The sequence below is a fragment of the Telmatherina bonti genome, assembly GCF_933228915.1.
Source record: "Telmatherina bonti genome assembly, chromosome: 9".
NCBI classification, from domain to species: domain Eukaryota; kingdom Metazoa; phylum Chordata; class Actinopteri; order Atheriniformes; family Telmatherinidae; genus Telmatherina; species Telmatherina bonti.
Genome location: NC_136627.1, coordinates 2,287,170 through 2,312,957, shown reverse-complemented (window position 1 = coordinate 2,312,957; position 25,788 = coordinate 2,287,170). Strand labels below are relative to the sequence as shown.

The 25,788-nt window shown below is 43.8% G+C and overlaps 1 protein-coding gene across 1 annotated transcript in view; it reads right to left on the bottom strand.

The window, feature by feature from the left end:
- The window catches only part of sez6b (seizure related 6 homolog b), a gene marked incomplete at both ends in the record, with an annotated part of 290,853 nt that overhangs the window by 74,870 nt on the left and 190,195 nt on the right, over positions 1 to 25,788 (bottom strand). Inside the window, 2 exons of the mRNA XM_079246643.1 lie at positions 1,384 to 1,552; positions 17,160 to 17,345. Of these exons, the coding sequence (XP_079102769.1) occupies positions 1,384 to 1,552; positions 17,160 to 17,345 (355 nt within the window). The remainder of the gene's footprint in view (positions 1 to 1,383; positions 1,553 to 17,159; positions 17,346 to 25,788) is intronic.

Below are 25,788 nucleotides of genomic sequence, written 5' to 3'. Positions count from 1 at the left end.
GTACTCTGTTTTTACTCCTGAAGTCTGAACTGTACTCTGTTTTTACTCCTGAAGTCTGAACTGTACTCTGTTTTTACTCCTGAAGTCTGAACTGTACTCTGTTTTACTCCTGAAGTCTGAACTGTACTCTGTTTTTACTCCTGAAGTCTGAACTGTACTCTGTTTTTACTCCTGAAGTCTGAACTGTACTCTGTTTTTACTCCTGAAGTCTGAACTGTACTCTGTTTTTACTCCTGAAGTCTGAACTGTACTCTGTTTTTACTCCTGAAGTCTGAATTGTACTCTGTTTTTACTCCTGAAGTCTGAATTGTACTCTGTTTTTACTCCTGAAGTCTGAACTGTACTCTGTTTTTACTCCTGAAGTCTGAACTGTACTCTGTTTTACTCCTGAAGTCTGAACTGTACTCTGTTTTTACTCCTGAAGTCTGAACTGTACTCTGTTTTTACTCCTGAAGTCTGAACTGTACTCTGTTTTTACTCCTGAAGTCTGAACTGTACTCTGTTTTTACTCCTGAAGTCTGAACTGTACTCTGTTTTTACTCCTGAAGTCTGAACTGTACTCTGTTTTTACTCCTGAAGTCTGAACTGTACTCTGTTTTTACTCCTGAAGTCTGAACTGTACTCTGTTTTTACTCCTGAAGTCTGAACTGTACTCTGTTTTTACTCCTGAAGTCTGAACTGTACTCTGTTTTTACTCCTGAAGTCTGAACTGTACTCTGTTTTACTCCTGAAGTCTGAACTGTACTCTGTTTTTACTCCTGAAGTCTGAACTGTACTCTGTTTTTACTCCTGAAGTCTGAACTGTACTCTGTTTTTACTCCTGAAGTCTGAACTGTACTCTGTTTTACTCCTGAAGTCTGAACTGTACTCTGTTTTTACTCCTGAAGTCTGAACTGTACTCTGTTTTTACTCCTGAAGTCTGAACTGTACTCTGTTTTTACTCCTGAAGTCTGAACTGTACTCTGTTTTTACTCCTGAAGTCTGAACTGTACTCTGTTTTTACTCCTGAAGTCTGAACTGTACTCTGTAAACTCATGTTTTCCAGGTAGGATGTGCTAAAAGTCTTGTGTAGTAAAAGTAATAGTAGTATGTCTCTGGAGGTAACAATGACCCAGCTGGACAGGACAAATGGCTCCAGGCTGGGAATCGAACCTGTGGCGGCCGCTGTGGCTCCAGCTCAGCCAGTTTGGTGTAGTGTCATGAAATTCCTGCTTTGCTTCTTCTGACCCGACATGCTGCCAGATATTAAAGCCTGTTGATAAGTATGTTGTGAGTACGCTGATGTGTGGACGAACACACATCAAATCTGTTAAATTCTGTTTCTATGATGTAAACTATGGCTGGAGTTTAAAAAGCAGCTAACACCACACCACAGAAGCTTACCGATCATCATCCTCAGCCAAAGCCACTTTCTCAAAGTGGATGTGCAGCGTTTGGCCCTCAGGGGCCTCCAGCAACCAGTGGCAGGTTAGGTTGTTGCTGTAGTTGCTGGGAAAACCAGGAGAGACAATCCGACCGACGGTGACGTTCCTGATGAATCCCCCACAAGAAGCTGAGAGGAGGAAGAGTGGGACAGCGGTTAGCAGAGATCCACTCAGACTTCATCGTCTTCAGTCCAACATGAAGCTTCAGCTAAAGGAAATCATGGTCTCTGGCTTTAAATCGCATAGTGTTAACAAAATGCAACAACTTGTAAATGGCTGGACTAATAACAGCTTCCCCTCCAGAACAGAGGGGGCAGTAGTGAACAGCTCTCCGTGCTAAAACTTTGGTCCTCCTACGTTTTTCTACACAGGGTCACGTTCTGCTCGTAACCGTGGCACCAGCCGTCATTTGGATTCGCTTAAAGGAGACTCGTGATGTGGGTCCATCGTCTTCATTCTGTCCACATGTTCAGGAAAGATGCAGCTTGGAATCATCTGGACCAAAGTTCAGAAGTTTCTATCAGACTGACAGGAAAATAGTTCGCATGCTGATGATGACAATGAGTCATATTCATGTTTCCAAATCAGACAGAAACAACAACTGTTCAAATGATAGTTTTTCACTCTTCACAGTGGTCTCAAACTTTCTGCAGACTCCTGAACATGGAAGAACCTGGAAGAGGAGTGTGATTCCCCTGTAATTGGAACACACCCTCCGGTCCACCTTCTTAAAAAGGGGGACCACCACCCCAGTCTGCCAGTCCAGAGGTACTGCCCCCGATGTCCACGTGATGCTGCAGAGGCGTGTCAGCCAGGACAGCCCCACAGCATCCAGAGCCTTAAGGAACTCCGGGCGGATCTCATCCACCCCCGGGGCCTTGCCGCCAAGGAGCTTTTTGACCACCTCAGCGACTTCAGCCCCAGAGATAGGAGAGTCCACCCCTGAGTCCACCAGCTCTGCTTCCTCATCAGAAGACGTGTTGGTAGGATTGAGGAGGTCTTCGAAGTATTCCCTCCACCGACCCACAACGTCCCGAGTTGAGGTCAGCAGCACCCCATCTCCACTGTACACAGTGTTGATGGAGCACTGTTTCCCCCCCCCCTGAGCCGCTGGATGGTGGACCAGAATCTCCTCGAAGCCCCCCACCATCTGAGCCAACTCACCACCAGGTGGTGATCAGTTGAAGCTCCGCCCCCCTCTTCACGCCTCCCAATCACTCCCCTCCAGGTCTCACTGTCATTGCCCACGTGAGCATTGAAGTCCCCCAGCAGAACAATGGAGTCCCCAGAAGGAGCACCCTCCAGCACTCCCTGCTGTTCGGTGCATAAGCACATACAACAGTCAGGACCCGTCCCCCCACCCGGAGGCGGAGGGAAACTACCCTTTCATCCACCGGGGTAAACCCCAACGTGCAGGCACCAAGCTGGGGGCTGATGAGAATGCCCACACCTGCTCGGCGCCTCTCACCATGAGCAACTCCAGAGTGGAAGAAGGTCCAGCCCCTCTCGAGGGTTCTGGTTCCAGAGCCCAAGCCATGCGTCGAGGTGAGTCCAACTATATCTAGTCGGAACCGCTCAACCTCGCGCACAAGCTCAGGCTCCTTCCCCACCAGAGAGGTGACGTTCCACGTCCCTAGAGCCAGCTTCTGCAGCCGGGGATCGGACCGCCAGGGTCCCCGCCTCTTGCTGCCGCCCAGCTCACACTGCACCCGACCCCTACGGCTCCTCCCGCAGATGGTGAGCCCACGGGAGGTGGGGCCCATGTAACCCTTTTGGGCTGAGCCCGACCGGGCCCCACGGGTAAAGGCCCGGCCACCAGACGCTCGCTCTCGTACCCCACCTCCAGGCCTGGCTCCAGAGGGGGGTCCCGGCGACTCACATCTGGGCAAGGGAACATTTATGCCCATGTTTGTAGTCATCATAGGGGTCTGTGCTTGGTCTGGTCCCTCCCCTAGACACCCGGTTGCCATGGTGACCCTACCAGGGGCATAAAGCCCCCGACAACATAGCTGCTAGGATCTTTGGGACACACAAACCTCTCCACAACGATAAGGTGACGGCTCAGGGAGGGGAACATGGAACAACCTGGAAGAACATGAAAAAACCTGGAAGAACCTGGAAAAACATGGAAGAAATGACTAATGAAGACAGCCATGGAACACGGTGGTGTAGCGGTTAGCAGGAAGGTTGCTGGTTCGAGTCTCGGCTGCGGGGAGGAGCGGTTTGAAGAGAATCCTTTCTGTTTGCGTGTTCTCCCAGTATGAGTTGGTTCTCTCCCAGTACTCTGTGTAACCTGCTAACGTGTCACATGCGTGTGCTGAATAACTAGAACAGAACAGCTCCGTGCTCTGCGTTCGGGAAGAACGGCGTTCTGCTCGATGGCGGATAAAATGTTGGAGATCAGAACAGAACCAGGAGCAAACGTTTAAACTCTGCTGATTCCTTACTTTCTGTCATTCCTCCCATTACTCCACGACGTCGCCCACACCCTAGAGTTCTACTGACACCTAATCACACCTCAATACCTCCACCCCATCGCCAACACACACACACACACACACACACACACACACACACACACAGTCACAAGTCATGATGGAGATGCAGAGCGGCGCCGCCATACAAACATCCTCTTTAAATTCCTTTCAGAAAACATTAGATATGTGAAGCAGTCAGAGGAAAACAGCTGCTAAATATTCATCAGTTGGCTTCATCTCGACAACAAAAGGAAAATAAAAGATTTATCAGCTCCGGTGGGAGCACAGAAGAAGACCAGCAGGACCAACAGATAAATGGGGTGGGAGTCTGTGAGGAAACCTTTCAAACTGCTGATAGAAAAGAGAAGAAAGGCTGCAAGAAAATCCTGCAAACGTGGCAAAATGCAGCGAGGGAAGGAATAATCTGCTTCAGGAAGAAGAAACTAGTTTAACACATTGACAGTAGTTTAACATCCCACAGAGTCGGAAGATACAAAAAATTATGTCTTAAGAAAATTACCTTCAATATCATGTTAAAATATATAAAGTACTATCAAAATAATAATAATAATAATAATAAAAACAATAATAAAATCCATCCATCCATCCATCCATCCATTTTCTAAACCGCTTAATCCAATTCAGGGTCACTGGGAAGCTGGAGCCTATCCCAGCTGGCTTTGGGCGACAGGCAGGGTACACCATGGACAGCTCGCCAGTCCATCGCAGGGCCAATAATAAAATATTAATGGTAATAATAAAATAATAATAATATTACAAAAGAGGTAAAATAATAAAAAATGTCCCCTTTTCTCCCCCAAACTTAGGGACAGTTTTATGCAAATGAGTGTTTTCATACCAAGGCAGTGCAAAAGGTATTTTATTGTCTTAGAAATTAGGACGAGGTCAAGCGGCTGGTCTGAAGGGACGCGCAGAGCTTTTCAACCCTCCTGAACACGAGTCGATCCGTTCGCCATGTTGTTTAAACCTACAACCTGGGTCATTCTGGTCTGTGAGGTCATTGGCTCTGTCGTTGCTAGGCAACAAACACAGCATCCTAACAGTGTCACTGTGATAGCAGGGCGCTTTGACAGCGTCTCCTTTTCTGCAACTTGACCAGGATTCCAACAGTCAGCCGCTCAACCAGAGAAAATCAGATGCTGGACTGATCTTATCCATCCAGCTCGTCTGGCCTTCCTCCGTTAGAAAGATCAGGTCTGCTGCTCCTCACCTCCGTCTGTCGGCAGGTCTACCGCCTCACTACGTGCACATGAGCTCAGACGGATGAGCTGACACGAATTTCATGTCAAATATAATTGATGATTTGATCCAAAATACAAGTTCAACACAGGAAAAGTTGTGGTTGAAGAACAGAAAAACCAGGTTCTGAATGTTACGGAAGGTCTTCAGGAAAACCATGGTGGGAAATTTCCCTCTGATCTTCCTGTTTATCTGTGAAAGACATTTCTGTGGCCTCGGCACGGTTCCTCCTCACTCTGCCCACTCAAACACACACTCCTTTAACCTTCATGCTGATTCTCTGATTGGCAACCATGAGAAAGATGTTACCATGGCAACAAAAAGGCAGAAGAGCGTGATGTGGTGTCCATATCTGATTTAATGCAGTTATTATTCCTCTAAACTAAACACACCCAACCAAGCTTTGTAACAGGTCTACCTAAGATGTTAATACTCACAACTACACAAATAATCACAATAAATAACCCAAACCCTGCACTTCCACTCCTGGTTTCATTGAGTACTGGACATCTGCTGCCAGTTCAGTGTGGTAAAACTGGTTTTTCTCCACATCATTTTCCTCCTTTCATCAACATTTTATTATTACCTCCTCCAAGGAGGTTGTTTTTACCAGCTTTATCTGTTTTTGTGTTCAACATAACTTAAAAAGTTACACACGGATTTTCATGAAATTTTCAGGACTTGTTGGAAATGTGAAAAAGAAGAACTGATTTACTTTTGGTGGTGATCCGGATCACCGTTTGGATCCAGGAACTTTTTAAAGGCCTTGGCGGAGGTTTGCACTAACAGTGATTTTCTAGTTTTATGTGGTTCCATTTATTTAATGTCTCTTCTTTCTTTCTGTTTCTGTTCATGTTTCATTGTTAACTTCTGAATTGCCCAATTTTGATACAATACTTTATTTCAGACTTTATACAACTGTATCTCAATATTGATAAATTAATAAATGTAAATAAAAGAGTCAACCGTGTATTGACTGTACTCACACTCAGGATGCCATTTTCATACTCCTTTATTTAGCGTACTTCAGGCAGTAACAAGTTAGGCAACAGCACCACTAGTGGATGGATGTATACAATTAAATCTGTTATCAGTACATCTCCCTTTTTTTCTTTCTTAAGTATAACTTCTGTCTTAAACAGTATAGACCAAATACCTTTTTTTTTTTTTTCTTTCTTTTAAGTATTTAACTTTAGTAGAACCACAAATATAGCATTGGCTCCTATTACATATAAGGCGCTTATAATACAAACACAGCGTACCTTAATAACATTGTAGCTTGTATGGCATGTAACTCAACATTCTTCTATTAGTCTCTTAGGTTTCATAACATTTCTGCGAGGTCTTTCCTGTTCTACGTTTCGAGATGTTACAGTGGGGTCACTTGGAGCTTGCAATGTCTTTCTGGCAGTTCCTGGAGTGGAAACTGTGAGGTTTGCATTCGGACTTCCAGGTTGTATTTGTCCATTCCTATTGTTGTTCTCAAGCTCTCCAAAGATTGTGTTTGGTACTTTTAGTAGGTGACGTCGATTTCTTCTCAGTGTGCTGCCGTACTCTGTGATGACTTCGTATGATCTTGGAGTTGTCTCTCTGATCACCTTTGCGACAGGTCCCCATCTTCCATCACATCTGACACGTACCACATCCTCTTCTGCTAGTGGGCTTAATGGTTTGGCAGTTTTGTTGTAAGTGTAGCCCGGTCTAAAATTTCATTATAGACCCAAAGGACTAAAATATAAATATGTTAAAACCCTTTCTTAAAATGCATTAAATATTGTTAATCACAGTAAAACAGTTAATTTCTTCTGTTAAAATGTGTTCATAAATAGTTATAAAAGTCAGATATAAACCAACCCAAGGTTTTGTCATTCAGTTTGGGAAAAATGCTATTTGCCACAAGTTTGTTTGGAACGTACTTATCAACATGTGCTTTTGGTTACCAATCAACTTGATGTGTTGTCAATATTGTATTCTCTGTTATCATATTGGTCGATGTAAACTCCATGTCCAATCACATGCATAAGGGAGGGATCTAAGACAGGAAGTGAAGGGAAACAGCTAGGATTGAGGCATTCAGCTACTGCGTTTGCCTGACGAAGGTTGTGAAGTTAAGCTACAGGGAAAAATGGTCAGAAAACATTGTGGATGCAGAGTCTACATTGCTGTGTTGGACTATATAACCCTGTGACGATGGACCGAGAGGAATTCTCTGGACTCTTGTGCTGTGGATAAAAAGAGAGAGAAACGAGTTTCACCGAGTGCATTTCACACAGCCTGTGAAGCCGAGCTGCCAGCCCGGTTACAGAGAACGACCTGCATGATGACCGACAAGGTTTTAACCATCCATTTCCTTTGAGCATAAGGAATTGTGAGTAAAACCAAAGCACCTTCACCTTAATTTTGGTTTGTGAACCAAAGAAACGGCCATTTTTCTATTTTTTGGCCCAACGAACCCGAGCGTCGTATCAGGCCTGCAACAATTGTTTATTTGAGCGCCAAAGACTCTTTAATTCCTGGTATAAAGCTGAACTTGATTTAATTGGACTCTTATATGTGTGGATGTTACAGTCTGAAATAGTGTTTTGATGAAGTTGTGGAATAACTGAACCCCACACCTGTATTGAGAGAAACCCTTAAAACTTTATCTGCTAATTTTTATTTCTTTATTTTTATTTACTAAATATTTTTACTTTAAACTTTCTGTGTTACGTCTTAATTGCTTTACAGGATAACGGGTGTTATTGATTTCCAGCTACAGTTGTTATTCTGAGTGAATGTAAACTATGGTATTTTACATTTTCTCCTTGGGAGATGGAGGCACCGCCATAATTAAAAAAACCTAAGTAAGTGTAAATGGTTAACAGCCAACTATTATTGTTTCTCCTGTTTACCAATATTAGTTTATTTGGATTTAAGTAACGTACCCAGGGCCCCACTCATTGTACTATTACCAATCTTAACCAAAGGGTTAATATCTAGCTACTTGGGTTGGGTGCTACATAAGCATGACTTTGTTTGGTATGTCTGTTCGTGTACTGTCTGTTCTCCTTGTCCAGCAAGTGTGCAGCTGAAGGTAGACGTGTTCTCAGCTCTCTTCTCATCAGCAGTTCAGCTGGAGATTTTCCACACTCCAGTGGCGAAGTTCGGTAGTTGAGTAAGGCTAAGCAAGGGTCACTCCGAGTTTCTGTTGCTTTTTTAAACAGTCTTTTTACAATCTGCACCGCTTTTTCAGCTAAGCCATTCGACTGGGGAAACAACGGACTCGATGTTACACGCTGAAACCCATACTTCTCCGCAAAGTCTTTGAAATCCTGACTGCCGAACTGAGGCCCATTATCACTGACCACAGTCACCGGGATTCCGTGTCTTGCGAAAATGGCCTTGCAGTGCTTTATAACCTGCCTTGTTGTTGTGTCGGTGAGAAAAGCAACTTCTGGATAGTTCGAATAGTAGTCCATGATGACCAGGTAATCTTTACCAGCCAAATGGAACAAGTCTGCGCCGACCTTTCTCCAAGGCTCGTCTGGTCATGTAATCAGCGATGACATGTTTAGCCGCATGTCATCCTTCAACCGCTGGTTGTCTAGGTGGTGTCCCGATAACAACGTGGGTTTTATAGATAATTGGAGCGCTTTTTGGGGAAAGCCTGGTCTTATTAGGAGAGATGGCATCCATCCCACGTTGGATGGAGCCGCTGTCTTATCTAGCAATATGGACTCTTTTATTAGTCAGCTAAATTGACAACTCAGGGTTGGGACCAGGAGGCAGAATTGTAGTCCTACACACTTTTCTGCAGCTTCCCACCTGCCGCCGCCCACCCAAAACCCCATTCCGACCTTATACAACTCCCCAGCAGTAAGAATTAAACAACACAAAAACACTTCTGGGGTTAATCGTGAAAACCTCATAAAAATAAAAACAATGGATCTAATAAAATCAGAAAATAAGACAATAAAGTGTGGCCTACTGAATATTAGATCCCTCCCAAATAAGTCTTTATTAGTCAATGACTTGATATGTGATCACCACATTGATTTATTCTGTCTTACGGAAACCTGGTTACAGCAAGAGGATTATCTTAGTATTAATGAAGCTACGCCAGCTAACTATTTAAACTTTCACATTCCTAGAACTACAGGCAGAGGAGGAGGTGTTGCAGCTATTTTTCAGTCAGAATTTTTAATTAATCCTAAGCACAAAACTAACTATAAATCCTTTGAATTCCTGACATTAAATTTATCTCATCCAAAATGGAATTGAGAGAAACCGCTCCTTTTAGCATTAGTGTATCGCCCACCTGGACCTTACTCCGAGTTTCTGACCGAATTCTCTGATCTCTTGTCTGAGTTAGTGCTGACTACTGATAAGGTCATTGTACTAGGTGATTTTAATATTCATGTTGACGTTGAAAATGATAGTTTAAACATTTCCTTTAGCTCTATTCTAAACTCAATTGGGTTTTCACAAAATGTCAATGGAGCCACTCACTCTCATGGTCACACTCTTGATCTTGTTCTAACATGTGGTATTGAGACTGATAAGCTCAAAGTTTTGCCTCAAAACCCTGTCTTGTCTGATCACTTCTTATTAACCTTTGAATTCACTTTATTTGATTACTCACTGACCAAAAATAAATTCTACTATAGTAGATGTTTATCAGACAATAATATTACAAAATTTAAACAATCAATTGAATCAATTTTTTCACATCTACCATGTGTTAGCATGACTGAGAGTCCCCCTTTAAGCCTTACTCCCACTCAGATTGATTAGCATGCTGATACTATAATAGCTTCAATGCGTACAACCTTGGATAATGTTGCTCCCCTAAAGAAGAAGAAATTAGGTAAGATTATGAAGGCTCCCTGGTTTAAATCCCAGCTTCGAGCTCTAAAACAGGCATCAAGGCGTTTGGAAAACAGATGGCGTTCATCAGGACTAGAGGAGTCTCGCTTAACCTGGAAAGAAAGTTTAAGCGTATACAAAAAAGCCTTACGTACGGCAAGAACAGCTTATTATTCATCATTGATAGAGGAAAACAAAAACAACCCTCGGTTTCTTTTCAGCACTGTAGCCAGGCTTACTAGGAGCCGGAGCGCTGTGGAGCCATGTATTCCTTTCTCACTTAGCTGGGATGATTTATGTATTTTTTCAGGAAAAAAATTGACACTATTAGAGATCAAATTCACAATACTCTTCCTTCTACCTATAATGTTGAGCCTGTTGTGGTCTCCGAAGCATCCTTAGAACCAGGATCTGACTTGTGTCTAAATAGTTTCTGTCCTGTCCAACCCTCTGAATTAACTAAAATAATAGCTTCATCTAAACCATCCACCTGTATCTTAGACCCTCTCCCAACGAGCCTCTTTAAGGACATTTTCCCTTTAATTAATACATCACTACTAAATCTTATCAATATGTCTTTAGTGACAGGATATGTACCACAATCATTTAAAACTGCTGTAATCAAGCCTTTACTTAAAAAGCAATCTCTGGATCCAGAGGTGATAGCAAATTATAGACCTATATCTAACCTCCCGTTTATGTCCAAAATTCTGGAGAAAATAGTTTCAGCTCAGCTACATGCCCACCTGAGCAGAAATAATTTATGCGAGGAGTTTCAGTCAGGATTTAGAGCTCATCATAGTACTGAGACAGCATTGGTGAAAGTTACTAATGACCTTCTTATGGCCTCAGACAAAGGACTTGTGTCCGTACTTATCTTGCTTGATCTTAGTGCTGCATTTGATACAGTCGATCATAACATTCTGTTACAAAGACTAGAACAGGTGATTGGAATTACAGGTACAGCGTTAAGCTGGTTTAAATCATATTTATCTGATAGACTTCAGTTTGTTCATGTAAATGACAAGTCCTCCTCCCAAACTACAGTAAGTCATGGAGTTCCTCAAGGTTCTGTACTTGGACCAATACTCTTCACGCTATATATGCTCCCTTTAGGCAAAATTATTAGACAGCATGGAATAAACTTTCATTGTTATGCAGATGATACTCAACTATACTTATCCTTTAAACCAGATGAAACAAATCAGCCCAATAGGCTACAAAATTGTCTCATAGACATAAAGACTTGGATGTCTAGAAATTTTCTCCTCTTAAACTCAGATAAGACTGAAGTAATTCTCGTTGGATCTGAAAAACTCAGAGCTAAATTTTCCGGTTTTGTAATGAACCTGGATGGCATTACTTTAGCTTCCAGTGCTACAGTGAGAAACGTTGGAGTAATATTTGACCCTGACCTGTCCTTTGGCCCACATATTAAGCAGGTTACTAAAAAAGCCTTCTTTCATTTACGTAATATAGCCAAAATTAGGGACATTCTGTCTCGGAGTGATGCAGAAAAACTGGTTCACGCTTTTGTTACTTCGAGACTAGATTACTGTAACTCTCTATTACTGGGCTGTCCTAAATATGCCCTGAAAAGCCTTCAGCTGATCCAGAATTCTGCAGCCAGAGTCCTGACCAGAACCAGCATGAGAGATCATATTTCTCCAGTTTTAGCCTCTCTTCATTGGCTGCCTGTTGAATCTAGAATAGAATTTAAAATCCTTCTCCTTACATATAAAGCCCTCCACAACCAGGCACCACTATATATCAAAGACCTCATTGTTCCTTATATACCAAGTAGAGTACTTCGTTCGCAGACTGCAGGCTTACTTGTGGTTCCTAGAGTCTCAAAGAGCCGAGCAGGAGGCAGAGCCTTTGGTTATCAGGCCCCTCTCTTATGGAATAAGCTCCCAGTTAGTGTTAGGGAAGCAGACACCCTCCCCACCTTTAAGACTAGGCTGAAGACTTATCTTTTTGATAAGTCCTATAGCTAGGGATGGTTAGCATCCCTTAGTTATGCTGCTATAGGTTTAGACTGCTGAGGGACATTTCCTGATACACTGAGCTTCTTTCTTTTTCTCTTTATCTCTTTCTTTTACCCCCCCCCCCCCCCCCCATAACAGTGTAGCATCATTAACATGTATGTCTCCTGTCTCAGCAGGTCTCCCTGGCCGGGAGTAGCAGTTCCTATTGTCTGTTGTCTTTCTGTCCTCTTCCCCCCACACAGCAGAGGCAGATGGCTGCCTGTCCTGAGCCGGGTTCTGCCGGAGGTTTCCTTCCTGTTAAAAGGGAGTTTTTTCCTTCCCACTGTCGCCAGTGTGCTTGCTCAGGATGGGAGATTGAGTTGGACTCAACTCAATCTGTTGGTTTCCTTATATAGGCTGTTATGAATTGGCCTTCATTATGTTTTCCCCTCTGTCTGTAAAGCGTCTTGAGATGGCATTGCCGTGATTTGACGCTATATAAATAAAGTTGAATTGAATTGAAAGTTGAATTGGTCTGCTGTGAGATAAAAGTGGCTCTTTTTGTTGTTGGTATCTGTGTTGTTGACACGTCTCACAGCGTTGAATGTAGCGTTCGATGTCTTTATTCATTTGCAGCCAGTACAATAAGGCTCGTGCTCGTCTTTTGCACTTTTCAATGCCTAAATGTCCTTCCTGTATGAGTTGCAACATTTGTGAGCGCATTGAAACCGGTATGACAATCCTTTTTCCTTTTAGTAGAACTCCTTCCACCACACTTAGATCCTCTTTAAAGTTTTTGTATGGGTGGCTCAGCCTTTGCTCTCCTGGTAGATGGATCTGTTTAATCACATTCTGCAGTTCGTTGTCATCCAATGTAGCTTCTGCTATCTGTTTCCATTTTTCTTTAGACACCGGCATGTGTTTTTGCATTGTGTCAACATGCACTTGTACGTCGCGTTCAGTGCTGCTCAGTTCCTTACAGTTCAAAGATGCTCTGCTCAAAGCATCTGCCATGATGAGGTGTTTCCCAGGTGTGAACTCAAACTTGAGACTGTATTTTTGAAGGCGAAGAAGAAGGCATTGAATGCGTGGCGGTGCTTCTCCCAGAGGTTTTGTGGAGATCGCAATAAGTGGTTTGTGATCCGTCTCTAGCACCACTTCTTGTCCATAAATGTACTCATGAAACTTTTCGCATCCAAACACCGCTCCCAATGTCTCTTTTTCTATTTGAGCGTAGTTTCTCTCCGCTGCTGTCATTGTACGAGAGGCGTACGCTACAGGAAACCATGTGTCCTCATGCTGCTGAAGCAACACCGCTCCCAGTCCATCCTTGGAAGCATCTGTGGAAACCTTAGTTGGGTATGCAGGATCATAGAATTTCAACACTGGCTCTTTGACAAGGCTGCTCTTTAGCATTTCCCATTCAGTGTCGTGCTCATGGTTCAACTGCCAGCCTGTACTATTTTCCAGTAGGCTACGCAGTGCCTTTGTGTTTGCTGACAGGTTTGGAATGAAGCGGCCTACATAGTTAACGAGGCCTAAGGCTCTCTGCAAGTCTGATTTGTTTCCAGGTAAGGGCATGTGTGTGATTGCTCTCACCTTTTCGGGATCAGGCTGTATCCCTTCAGCGGATAGTTTGTCTCCTAGGTAAGTTATCTCACTCACCCCAAACTGACATTTTTGTTTATTCAGTTTCAGCCCCGACTGCTTTGCTTTTGCCACCACTTTTGCTAAACGTTCATCATGCTCAGCTTGTGTAGTTCCCCATACAACCACATCGTCAAGGAATACTCCAACTCCTTCCATTCCATCGAACATTTGCTGTACAGTCCTGTGAAAAACTTCGGGTGCGGAAGCAATCCCAAAGGGCATCCGCAGAAAACAGTGTCTTCCAAATGGTGTATTGAAAGTGCACAGTTTTGCGCTTTCTTCATCCAGTTCAATTTGGTAGAAACCTGAGGACGCATCCAGCTTGGAAAAATAACGAGCACCCGCCATAGCACTCGTAATGTCTGTCTTTGTAGGCAACTTGAAGTGTTCTCTTTTAATCCACTTATTCAAATCTCTTGGGTCTATGCACAACCTCAGATCTCTGTTTTTCTTTTCCACAATTACAAGTGAATTTACCCAGTCGGTTGGTTCTTCAACTTTTCTGATGATTCCTTTATCAATGAGTATCTGTAACTCTTTTCTCAGTCTCTCTTTAAGTGCAACAGGCACTTTTCTAGCTGAGTGTATCACTGGTTCTGCATTGTCTTTTAGCTGTATTTTATATTTGTTTGGTAGACAGCCAACACCATCAAAAACATCACTGTACTTTTTAACTATTTCACTTGTTTTTGGATTTTCTGTTACAGTTTTCTGTTGTGCATTTGCAGTATTGAGAACTGTGCTGTTTATGACATGAATCCTTTTGATTAGTCCCATCTTTTTACTTGCCTTCAGTCCCAGGATCGGTTGTCTATCCTCCTCCACAAGGACAAACAGAGCAGTGCAAGAACGTCCTTCCCCTTTAACAGTTGCTCGAAACACTCCCTCGTGCGGAATAGGCTGATTGTTGTAGGCTCTCAAGTTCAGTTTCTTTGGCTTCACCTGTGGTTTTGGACTCAATCTGTTGAAATATTTGAATGGCAATACATTTATTTCTGCACCAGTGTCAATTTTCAGAGGCACTTCCACACCATTGACATTTAAATGTGCAATCCATTCATCCTCGTAGCCGTCCATGTCAGTTAGTGCAACCATATCCAGGTACAGCAGTTCGTCCTCGTCACCGCTGCTCGCTGTCTTGTCCCTTCTCACCATGTGGACTTTCTTTTTAGCAAAACAGCACTTTGCAAAGTGGTTTCTGCCACCACATTTCCTACAGTCTTTTCCATAAGCAGGGCATTGCTTAGGAACATGTTTATTTCCGCATCTGTCACAGTCTTTTTGTTGTTTTCTTCTCTCTTTCATTTCTCTAAAATGTCTCTTTTCAGTCTCTTTGGCGCCTTTCTTCACGGTGTCCACAGCCGCAGGTTCACCGTCATTATCAAAAGTCTTTAGCTGAAGCTTTGTGCTCTCAGACGCTTGACAAATGCCTATGGCTTTCTCCACAGTAAGATCCGTTTCTTTCAGCAACAGCATCCTTACTCTCTTATCTTGCACTCCGAGCACAATTTGGTCACGTATCATTGAATCACATAGGGTACCAAAACTGCAGGACTGGCTTTTGAGACGCAAATCGGTCACATACTGCTCTATGGACTCGTTTTCCTTCTGCATCCTGTTTCTGAACACGTACCGCTCATAGGTTTCATTTTTCCTTGGCGTGCAGTACTCTTCAAACTTTGCCAAAACCTCTTCCAAAACGAGCTCTTCTCTCTCGAATTCAAACGTATTGAAAACATCCAGCGCACCACGGCCAGCTACCGTTAGCAACAATGCTACTTTGCGCCGCTCGTCCTCGGCGTCCAGGCCAGCTGCCAACAAATACAGCTCAAAACCCTGCCTGAAGGATTTCCAGTTTTCGTTAACATTCCCCGAAAGTTTCAACTCGTCTGGTGGGCGAATGTTGTTAATTTTTTTCACTACCCCACTCCTGGTACCATGTATTGACTGTACTCACACTCAGGATGCCATTTTCATACTCCTTTATTTAGCGTACTTCAGGCAGTAACAAGTTAGGCAACAGCGCCACTAGTGGATGGATGTATACAATTAAATCTGTTATCAGTACAAACCGTAGTCAAGATAAAGCAGCAACTATTCCCGTATTTTGTTCAGCATATGGTTGTAATAACCGGCGAAATATTGAAATCAGATCGTGTGGAATTACATTTCACAAGGTTGAATAATAATTTATTTGATCAGATAAAAATAGATAAATCCAAATGCATCAATAAACAAATATGTTAGTATCAAATTAATTTATAAACTTACTTTTATTGTAGCTACCTTATGTCTTTGTTAAATAGCATTATAAAAATATTTTAGCACGTAGTTTTAATGTGTGACATTGATCTGTATCATAACAATATCTCTGCCCTTTGTAACAAACCAAACTGTGAGAAAATCAGGAAAAATAGGTGAAGTTATTGTTGTGGTTGGGCCTACACATTACAGATCAATTCATTGGAGGCACATGGAGACCCATCCAAGATGGTGGCACGATGAGACGTCAGCTCGTGTAGGCGGCGTGATGCAGCGTCTATGCATATTATGTCTATGAGTTTTACCCAAGTGATGTCACTGGACTGAACCAAGTATGAGGAGGGGCAAGAGTTGCATTGTGTTCAGTAATTGTTTAAAATTAGTATAAATATTGTCCCTGATGTCAGTGGATGGAGAACTACTGGATTAGGGGTTGGGGTTGGGGTTAGGGCTAGGATTAGGGGTTGGGGTTAGGATTAGGGGTTGGGGTTGGGGTTAGGATTAGGGGTTGGGGTTGGGGTTAGGGTTAGGATTAGGGTTGGGGTTGGGGTTAGGGTTAGGATTAGGGGTTGGGGTTGGGGTTGGGGTTAGGATTAGGGGTTGGGGTTGGGGTTAGGGTTAGGATTAGGGGTTGGGGTTAGGATTAGGGGTTGGGGTTGGGGTTAGGGTTAGGATTAGGGGTTGGGGTTAGGGTTATTGAACATGTCCCGGAGGATACTGTGTGCCAACATTGTTAGGTTTAGGGTTACTGGGAGGAATGACTTTATAACTGTTCTTACCTGGAAGATGGCAGGTGGCCATGATGGGATCAGGCTGAGAGGGAATATAAGGCGGGTACTTTGTTCATGAGACAGAGATTGATGTAACAGGATGCATGTTAGATTACTTTTGGTAGATTTTGATTACGTTTGGTCGGTTAAGGCGATTGTTGAGTAAGATTCTTCCTTTCTAGGTGTTTTGGTTACAACATGCACCATAAATATTAATGTTGGTGGAGGACATCCGCCATTCAACCTTTATTTCATCCATGCATTCAACCATTCATCCATTCATTCATTCAACCATTAATTAATTCATCCATTCATTCATTCATGATTGCTGGGAAAGGCTCCAGCTTCCCTGCGACCCTTCATTGGATGAAGTGGTTAGGATGATGGATGGATGGATGGGTGGATGGGTCCAGCTTCCCATTACCCTGAACTCGACCAAGCGGTTCATGAATGAATGAATGAATGAATGAATGAATGGATGAGCTGTGCTGGTCTGGGTCTCACCTACGCATCGTGGCTCCTCTCCACTCCAGTAAGGGATGCTAGCATTGTAGCATGTTAGCAGAGCGGAGCCTTGCAGGCGGTAGCCAGTCAGACAGGAGAAGGAAGCCTTTCCTCCTGAGTGGAGGCTGTCCACTGACACGTCCCCATGAAGAGGCCGCCGAGGGAAGACGCAGCTCAACACAAAGGCTGCAGACACACAGAAACACACAGCACAGTAAAAACTTGCGACTGGAAAGAAGAGAACTTATTTATTTTTACTTCATGTGTTTATTTCTCTGTCAGAAAAAAAAGCAAAGCTTGAGGTCAAGTTTCTGGAGATGCTGCCGTCTGTCTGTCTGTCCTGCTCAGCCTCAGGGACAGTAGAAGTATTAATACATCAGACTGGAACGTCTGCATGTTTCTGCAGCCTCCTGCTCTTTAAACAAGCCTGATGGTAACATATTCCTGCTAAAGACTCCACTCCCTCCTCTCTAACTGTCCTGGTTTTATTGCTAGCCTTCAGACAGCTGCAGCGGTGCTGCTATTGATTCTTTCTGCAGGGACAGTGTGAGTCTCAGACAAGGAAATATGGAAGCAGATTAAAAAGGTCAATAAATGACGACTGCCTGTCACAGTCCGTTAGCTCAGAGGGAACATCTCCCAGAAACAAAGAGAAAAACGGTGATGCTGGTCGCTATGCCTCATTAAAGCTGCCTGGCAGCTTCCTGCTGCAGCAGATGTGTCCCATCCCTCCCAGAGCCCGTCGTCACCACGGCCAAGTCTCCTTTTCATTTCCAACCAGAAACCATGAAACTCAGAGGATCAGTGAGATGAACAGAGATAACAGAGCTGTCAGCGCTAACAGGACGACCACATGGCTGAGAGCAGCAAACAGCTGGACGTTGCATCGTCTCACCGCCATTCATCATTGTTGCTTTCAATGCCAGCAGATGTTTTTCTCTTTCATTTCCAGGCTGCAGGACGATCCATAAATGTCTCCAGACACTGAGATCGATGACCAAACCAGCCAAAAACGTTCTGAAATGTTCTAATGTGAGAGGAAAGAGCTACAAACGACTGGTCTGAAAAGACTGAGCTCATGATGACAAGATGAAGACGAGGATCAGATCTTCATCTGACTGGATGTTCTCACTCAGGCGTTTTACCGGTATACACCAAGTGGGGTCAAAGCTCCAACCTCTTTGTTGCTCTGCTACAATGACAAGAAATTATTTTGGACATTTTTTCTGGTTACTTGAGATTTTTGTCACTGAAACTGCATTTCATAAGCAGCAATGGAAAATAATCACAAGCTTGTTGGTTCTCCAAAACAAAACGTTTTCTGATTTCTCACATTTTCTAGATGAGATTTTTTAATTATTATTATTATTATTATTATTATGATTATGATTATGATGATGATGATGATGATGATGATTATTATTATTAACAGTGATAATAATAATTCTAATAATAGCCCTTAGTTTTGCCACCAGTTCCATCGGATTCAGACATTGTGGGGATTCTGACTGCAGAATATTTCCCGCCCACCGAGTCCAGTCGACGCTTGTCACACTCAATAACTCTGACTCTTCTCTGATAAGTGAAGCATAAATTAATCTCTTCTGCCAGATTTGTTATTGATGTGGCGCTGTGGAGGAAAATGTATGTATTTTTCATCGCTTCATGTAAAATTCAGGGCTGCTAATTGACCATTTGTCTGTTAGCAGCAGGAAATTCTCCCAGCAGCCGAAATACTGTACATCTGCAGAGATGTGCAACATAGAGGGTGTCAAAACATCCTTCCATGTCTGCAAGCTTCATTTAAAGAAATTAGACTGATTTGACCTTTTTTATTTATTGACATATGGTTCTCCACATTTCTATTTTTCTGACATGTTTAATTTCAGTTCCTCCGATCAGTCTTAACCTAACAATGAAATAATTAACAATACTGCAAGACTCCACTTTTAAAAGTGATTCATTTTTATTTTATTTATTTATTTATTTATTTTATGTGAAAGGGCTGCATTTGACTGACTTTCCCTTAAATGTAATGCTAAAAGTAGAATAATTTTCACTGAATTTATTGTTGGATTAAATATGAACAATACAACACAGAAGGTGATTTACCTTTTTGATAATCTATAAAAATATTAACATAATAATATCATAACAATGATATCATTAAAGAGCCAGAGACTCTTTTTAAGGATGTTTATTCTTCAGAAACGTTTCTTGGGAACAGATTTTACCAGGATAAACAGTTTTAGCTCTGAGCCAACATGTGATGGTGCGATTTGGTGGCATTTCAGGTCATTTTTGCAGAGTAATCCGTCCAATTTGCCTTGTTCAAACTGAAAAACCAAATCCCGAATGGAAAGATGAATACGACAAAAGACTTCAGAAAAAAAGTGGCAGAGTAGGAAGAGGAAAACCAAAATAAACCACTTCCAAAATGTCCGTAAAACAGTAATAATCAAACAATCCCAAACTTCTACCAGCTGGCGATCTTTTCATTTATCCTGTTTCTAACTATTGTAATAATTTATCTACAAATGTGACATGTGAAGAACTTTCCGCCCATAAAGAAGAAATACACATCGGATCAAGTCTTCTGGTTTTAGAGTGGCTTTCAGTCTACAGGAGCAGAACTTCTGGGGAGTAGGCTCTCTGTGAATAAAGACATTTTACATATGATGAACTACTCTGTCCAGACGGGTGTCCTTCCAGCAGGAATACGCTACCTGTTGTCCTGAAGAGAGGTTTGGGTGTTTCTGATCCTGGTTCTTACAGACAAGTATCCATCCATCCATCCATCCATTCATTCATTCAGAAATTAAAATTTCAGAAAAGCTTTTTGAATCCGGTAAATTCGGGGTGTCACGCTCCGGTCCTGCAGGTTTGCCATGTCTCTCTGCTTCAAAACACCTGACTTGAAGGAACTGTGCAGAACTTCACTGTCTGATGGATCCTTTAATGAAAGCCAAGTGTGTTTGAACAAGGATACATAAAAAACCTGGAGGACAGGACCGATTTTGGACACCCCTGAGTTACTGATTTCCTTAACTCAGTAACCATTTATGGGAATCTGGCTTTTCAGGTTCATCATAGCGCTGCGACGCCTTGGCTTGAAGTTGGAAATGAGCTGCCAGAACAACTGTCACTGCTGGTTTTATTAGACTTGAGCACAACATCTGATACCGCCGATCATAAAACACTTTAAAACCATATCTGGTACTGCTTTAACTGCTTCCAGTCATATCTGAACAAGAAGCCATTTTATATGTTCATCTAGAAACTGTGATGTCAGCTGCGGTGTCCCCCAAGGCTCAAGTTTAGCTCCTTTTCCTTTTAGTCTGTAGTTTTTGCCACTGGATGATGTCATCAGGCGACAGAACACACCTTTCAGTTATTTGATGATACACTGCGTCTCCCGATGACAGAGGATAATTTAATGTCATCTGTAGACGCAGCGGCAGAACATGGAAGGATGTAAATGCAACGTAGACATTACATTTACAGCTGAACCAGGACAAAACTGAAGTACTGGTAACATCGGCGTGTCAGCAGAAGGAGAAACCTGCACAGTTTGCTCTCACCGCCGCTGACGTTGCCGCTGACATTACCAGGAGACGGGTCAGTACATCAGGAGACGTGGAAGAGGCCGTGGGAGGGCAACAACCCAGCAGCAGGACGGCTACCTCCTTCTTTGTGCAAGGAGGAACAGGAGGAGCACTGCCAGAGTCCTGCAGAATGAGCTCCAGCAGGACACAAATGTGCATGTGTCTGCTCCAACAGTCAGAAACAGACTCCATGAGGGTGGTATGAGGGCCTGACGTCCACAGGTGGGGGTTGTGCTTCCAGCCCAACACCGTGCAGGATGTTTGGCATTTGCCAGAGAACACCAAGATTGGTAAATTCTCCACTGGCGCCCTGTGCTCTTCCTCCAGTGAGTGCCACCTTGTTGTTGTTAGGAGCATAGTGCGTCTCAGTGACCCCAAGAGCTATGATGGCTGGAGATCTGTCTCCTGGTAGGGCCACCCATGCCAGACTGGTGGGTGGTTGAAGGATAGAGGACAGACTAAAAGCACTCACTGGTCCGCCAGGTTAGGGGTTTGAAAAGGGCTAACAACCCAATTCTGCAAACAAAACCTGTTACAGAAACAGCAGCAACAGAACCTAAATCCCTCTTGGTTCGGGATGGGTCCTTTCTAGTGGACCTGCCTGTTTTAGGTGATGGATTGATATAGCGATCCGTTTCCAGACAAACTCCTCGACTGAAAAACTCAGATCTGATTAGAACCCTTCCCTATAACACTTTGTCATTTGTCTGAAGATCAGAAGAATGACATTGTGTCACTGGTAAGTCGTTTTTATGTGCTGCTTAATGATGTCCCAACTCGTACAACTGCTATTCGGCATGACATTGATGTGGGCACCGCCAGGCCCATTAAATAGCATCCATATCGAACCAGCGTTGTAAAAAGGGCTTTAATGAAAAGTGAGACTGAGTACATGGTGACGCATGGAATTGCCAAACCTAGTACTAGTCCTCGGAGTTCCCCATGTCTAGTAGAAACAAAACCTGATGGCTCACCTTGCTTCATAACTGACTTTCGGAAAGTCAATGCTGTAACGACCATTGACTCCTATCCACTTGCACGCCTAGAGGATTGTGTAGATACTGTTGGCCAAGCCAAGTATGTCAGTAAGTTAGACCTGCTGAAAGGGTACTGGCAAGTACCACTTACTGACCGTGCATTGGACATATCAGTCATCATTCATGAAAAAAAACTGATCTTTATTCCCGATCAGTTTTTGCAATACACAGTCATGGCTTTTAGCATATGTGTACGCACCTGCCACTTTCTAACGGCTGGTTAATTCAGTTTCATCTGGAGTATCAAACTGCAGTGCAAATTTTGATTACCTTATTGTCTACTCCTCCACATGGGAAGAACATTTAATGGTTCATTTAATGGTTCTGGAGCAAGTGTTCACACGGCTTGCACTCAACCTATCCAAGTGTGAATTTGGAAAGGCCACACTCACCTACTTGGGTAGACAGGTAGGCCAAGGACAGGTGTGCCCTGTGCTGCCATTTCTGCTTTGCCAGTTCCTACAACTAGGAAAGCTTTGCGCTATTTCCTCAGGATGGCAGGTTATTATCGGAACTTCTGTCAGAACTTATCCACTGTTGTGTTCCCCTTAACCAGCCTGCTTAGTCTGACAGTGGATTTTGTGTGGACCCCTGAGTGTAAACATGCTTTTGAAAGTATAAAGTCACTGTTGGTTTGTGCTCCTGTGCTCTCTGCTCCAGATCTGATTAAGCCATTTAGGCTGGAGGTTGATGCAAGTGCTATGGGGGCTGGTGCTGTCTTGCTGCAGGAAGGTAATGATGGAGCTAATCATCCCATGTGTTATTTGCCCCGTAAGTTTGCCCGACACCAGCTCAACTACTCCACCATTGAAAAAGAGGCTCTGGCTCTGCTCTTGGCACTGCAGCACTTTGACGTGTATCTTGCGTCATGCACTGCTCCCATTGTTGTGTTTACAGACCATAACCCCCTTGTATTCCTACGTCATATGTACAATCACAATCAGTGGCTTATGCGCTGGGCTTTGATTGTACAGTAATGCAATCTTGACATTAAACACAAAAGGGGTGCAGCCAACTTCTTTGCTGATGCCTTGTCCAGAATGTAGATGAGGAACTGTAAGTACGTGTGTTTGAATATGGTTGGTTTTTGTTATAAACATTTTTAGTTTATGTCTTAAAGGAGGGAGGTGTTACGGCCACAGGCCTCAGTTTGTGTATTTCAGGAAGACTCCGACAAGCAGCTGTGCCATCACACCTCTGCGATTGGCTGCCTCTGCAGGACACACCCGGCTGTGCCATTCCCTGCCTGTGATTGGCCCCTTCCTTGGCTGGCTGGCTGGAGCTTCCCTATTTACACCAGCTTCTGATGAACATTCAGGGCAGCTGTTGTTCTGGTGTGGAACAGCTTGCCACTTTAGAAACCTTGAGATTGTTTGGTGGTGTGGGTGTTGGTGTTGCTGTTGTTGTTGATGCTGTTTTTTTTGTCGGCCCTTGTAGTTGGCCTTTGGATGTCTGGTTCTCTTTGGCTATTGGATCATTTTGTGGTGTGAACCAGCAAGGTCGTGTGGTGACCAAAATGTTGGTAAAATATTAAACCTTTTTGTTTCCCTCAACTTATCTTATGTCTTTAATTTTGCTCCCCCTCTTCACCTAGCAGAGCCGGGGGTTTGTAACACCTGGACTTTGCAGATGACATTAGCCTTCTCTCCTACTGGTAACAAGATGCGCAAGATACGCTATGTCATGTGACCGTGGAAACTGAGAAGACTGGTCTCTAAATTAACATTGGGAAGACTGTGGTCATTAGGGTGAATAACAAGCAGCAATACCCAGTGCGGCTACATAAAGAAAACATCAAAGATAAGTCTGTTTACCTAGGCAGCGTCTTTAGTAAAGACAGGGGAACGGTCGATGACATCCAGTGTCGTATAAACAAAGCTTGAAATGCCTTCACACCTTGAGACCTATATGGCGATCAACCGCCCTCTCACTCCGTAACAAGACCCGTATCTTTAACACCAACGTGAAATCGGTCCTGCTCTACGGCTCAGAAACATGGAGAGTGACCAAGACCAGCACCCACCTTCTTCAAACCTTCATCTACAGATTCCTCAGGAACATCTTAAACATCAGATGGCCAGAGAAGATCCCAAATGAACAACTGTGGGAGAGAACAAGCCGAACTCCAATATAGATAGATTAGAAAGCGAAAATGGAACTGGATTGGCCACACTCTGCGAAAGCCTGCACACAACATCACCAGGCAGGCCATTGACTGGAATCCACAAGGCAAGCGCAAAGTGGGTCGCCCGAAGCAGACTTGGTGGAGAAGCATTGAAGCTGAGATGAAGGAAAACATGGACTGAGCGAAGGAGGAATAGCCAGAACTGAGTGCGATGGAGGAGTGTTGTTGGGGCCCTATGTTCCACAAGGAATCAAGCGGCATAAGAAGAAGAAGAAGAAGAAGAAGCCCTGTGCTCTTCACAGATGGAAGCAGGTTCACACTGAGCACATGTGGCAGACATGACAGAGTCTGGAGACGCCGTGGAGAACGTTCTGCTGCCTGCGACATCCTCCAGCATGACCGGTTTGGCAGTGGGTCAGTAATGGTGTGGGGGGGCATTTCTTTGGAGGGCGGCACAGCCCTCCATGTGCTCGCCAGAGGTAGCCTGACTGCCATTAGGTCCCGAGATGAGATCCTCAGACCCCTTGTGGGACCATATGCTGGTGCGGTTGGCCCTGGGTTCCTCCTAATGCAAGACAATGCTAGACCTCATGTGGCTGGAGTGTGTCAGCAGTTCCTGCAACACCAAGACATTGATGTTATGGACTGGCCCGCCCGTTCCCCAGACCTGGATCCAGCTGAGCACATCTGGGACATCATGTCTCACTCCATCCACCAACGACAAGTTGCACCACAGACTGTCCAGGAGTTGGCGGATGCTTTAGTCCAGGTCTGGGAGGAGATCCCTCAGGAGAACATCCACCACATCATCAGGAGCATGCCCAGGTGTTGTAGGGAGGTCATACAGGCACGCGGAGGCCACACACACAACTGAGCCTCATTTTGACTTGTTTAAAGGACATTACATTAGAACATTAATTTTTTAAGCAGTGTACATGAAAGGGACCCCCAAATGACGGTTTGCCTGCGGACCCCACATGGCTACGTTCACCACTTGTTCAGAGAAGGTCTCGTCTGGATTTACAGGTATGACTGTAGCCTGAAAAAGGTAAGCATGGTGGTGCATGATGACATGTACCGAGACTGAGTGAAATGTTTTTTTCTCACATCCTGCCACGGGACATTTTTTTCTTCATGAATAATTTCTCTTCACTTTCCTGACAAATGATTGAATTTTATTCTGACGAGAAGAATTAAAAAGAAATGTTTTTTTTCTACATGTTGCTGCAGCGAATGTTGAGTCAGCCGGGGGGAGGAAGACCTCTCTAGAGGAAGGGGGTGGTGGTGGTGGAGATGGAACTGCCTTCAGCCAAGTATTTTCTGGAAGATCAGCTGCAGCTGATCTGCAGCAACAGTGTTGGCTCCAACCTGAATGTTGAAGGCCGTTCTCGCTGTAAAGTCAGCTGCTGAAGGCCAACACAAACACACCTTTTCCTCTGACATGACATTCCCAGGAAGCAGGAAGAGGAGCCCCCAGGATGGGATAGAAATAGAACTACTGGTCTGATTGATGCAGAAGATGGCGAACTGCTGGATATCTAACGGTTCACTAAGCAGACATTAAAACTGGTAATGTGCTTAATGAAATGGGAACTGTGGGGTAATCTGGGTAGATACAGGAAGTAGAAGCTCCTCTGGCTGTCACAGCATGTCATGTCACAGCAAAAGAAGCTCCCTGTTTCCTCATGATGTCATAGGAATGTGGATGCATTGCTTCAGTTCTTGGCTCTTCAGGGAACTGAATTTGAAGAACCGGATCTTTAAAATTTCCTCTGAATGAAGTTTTCATGAAGATTCCTGTGATCCAGTTGTCATTCCGACTCTAAATTCTGTGTCCGTGTGGCCGTCTAAGCATTGGACCG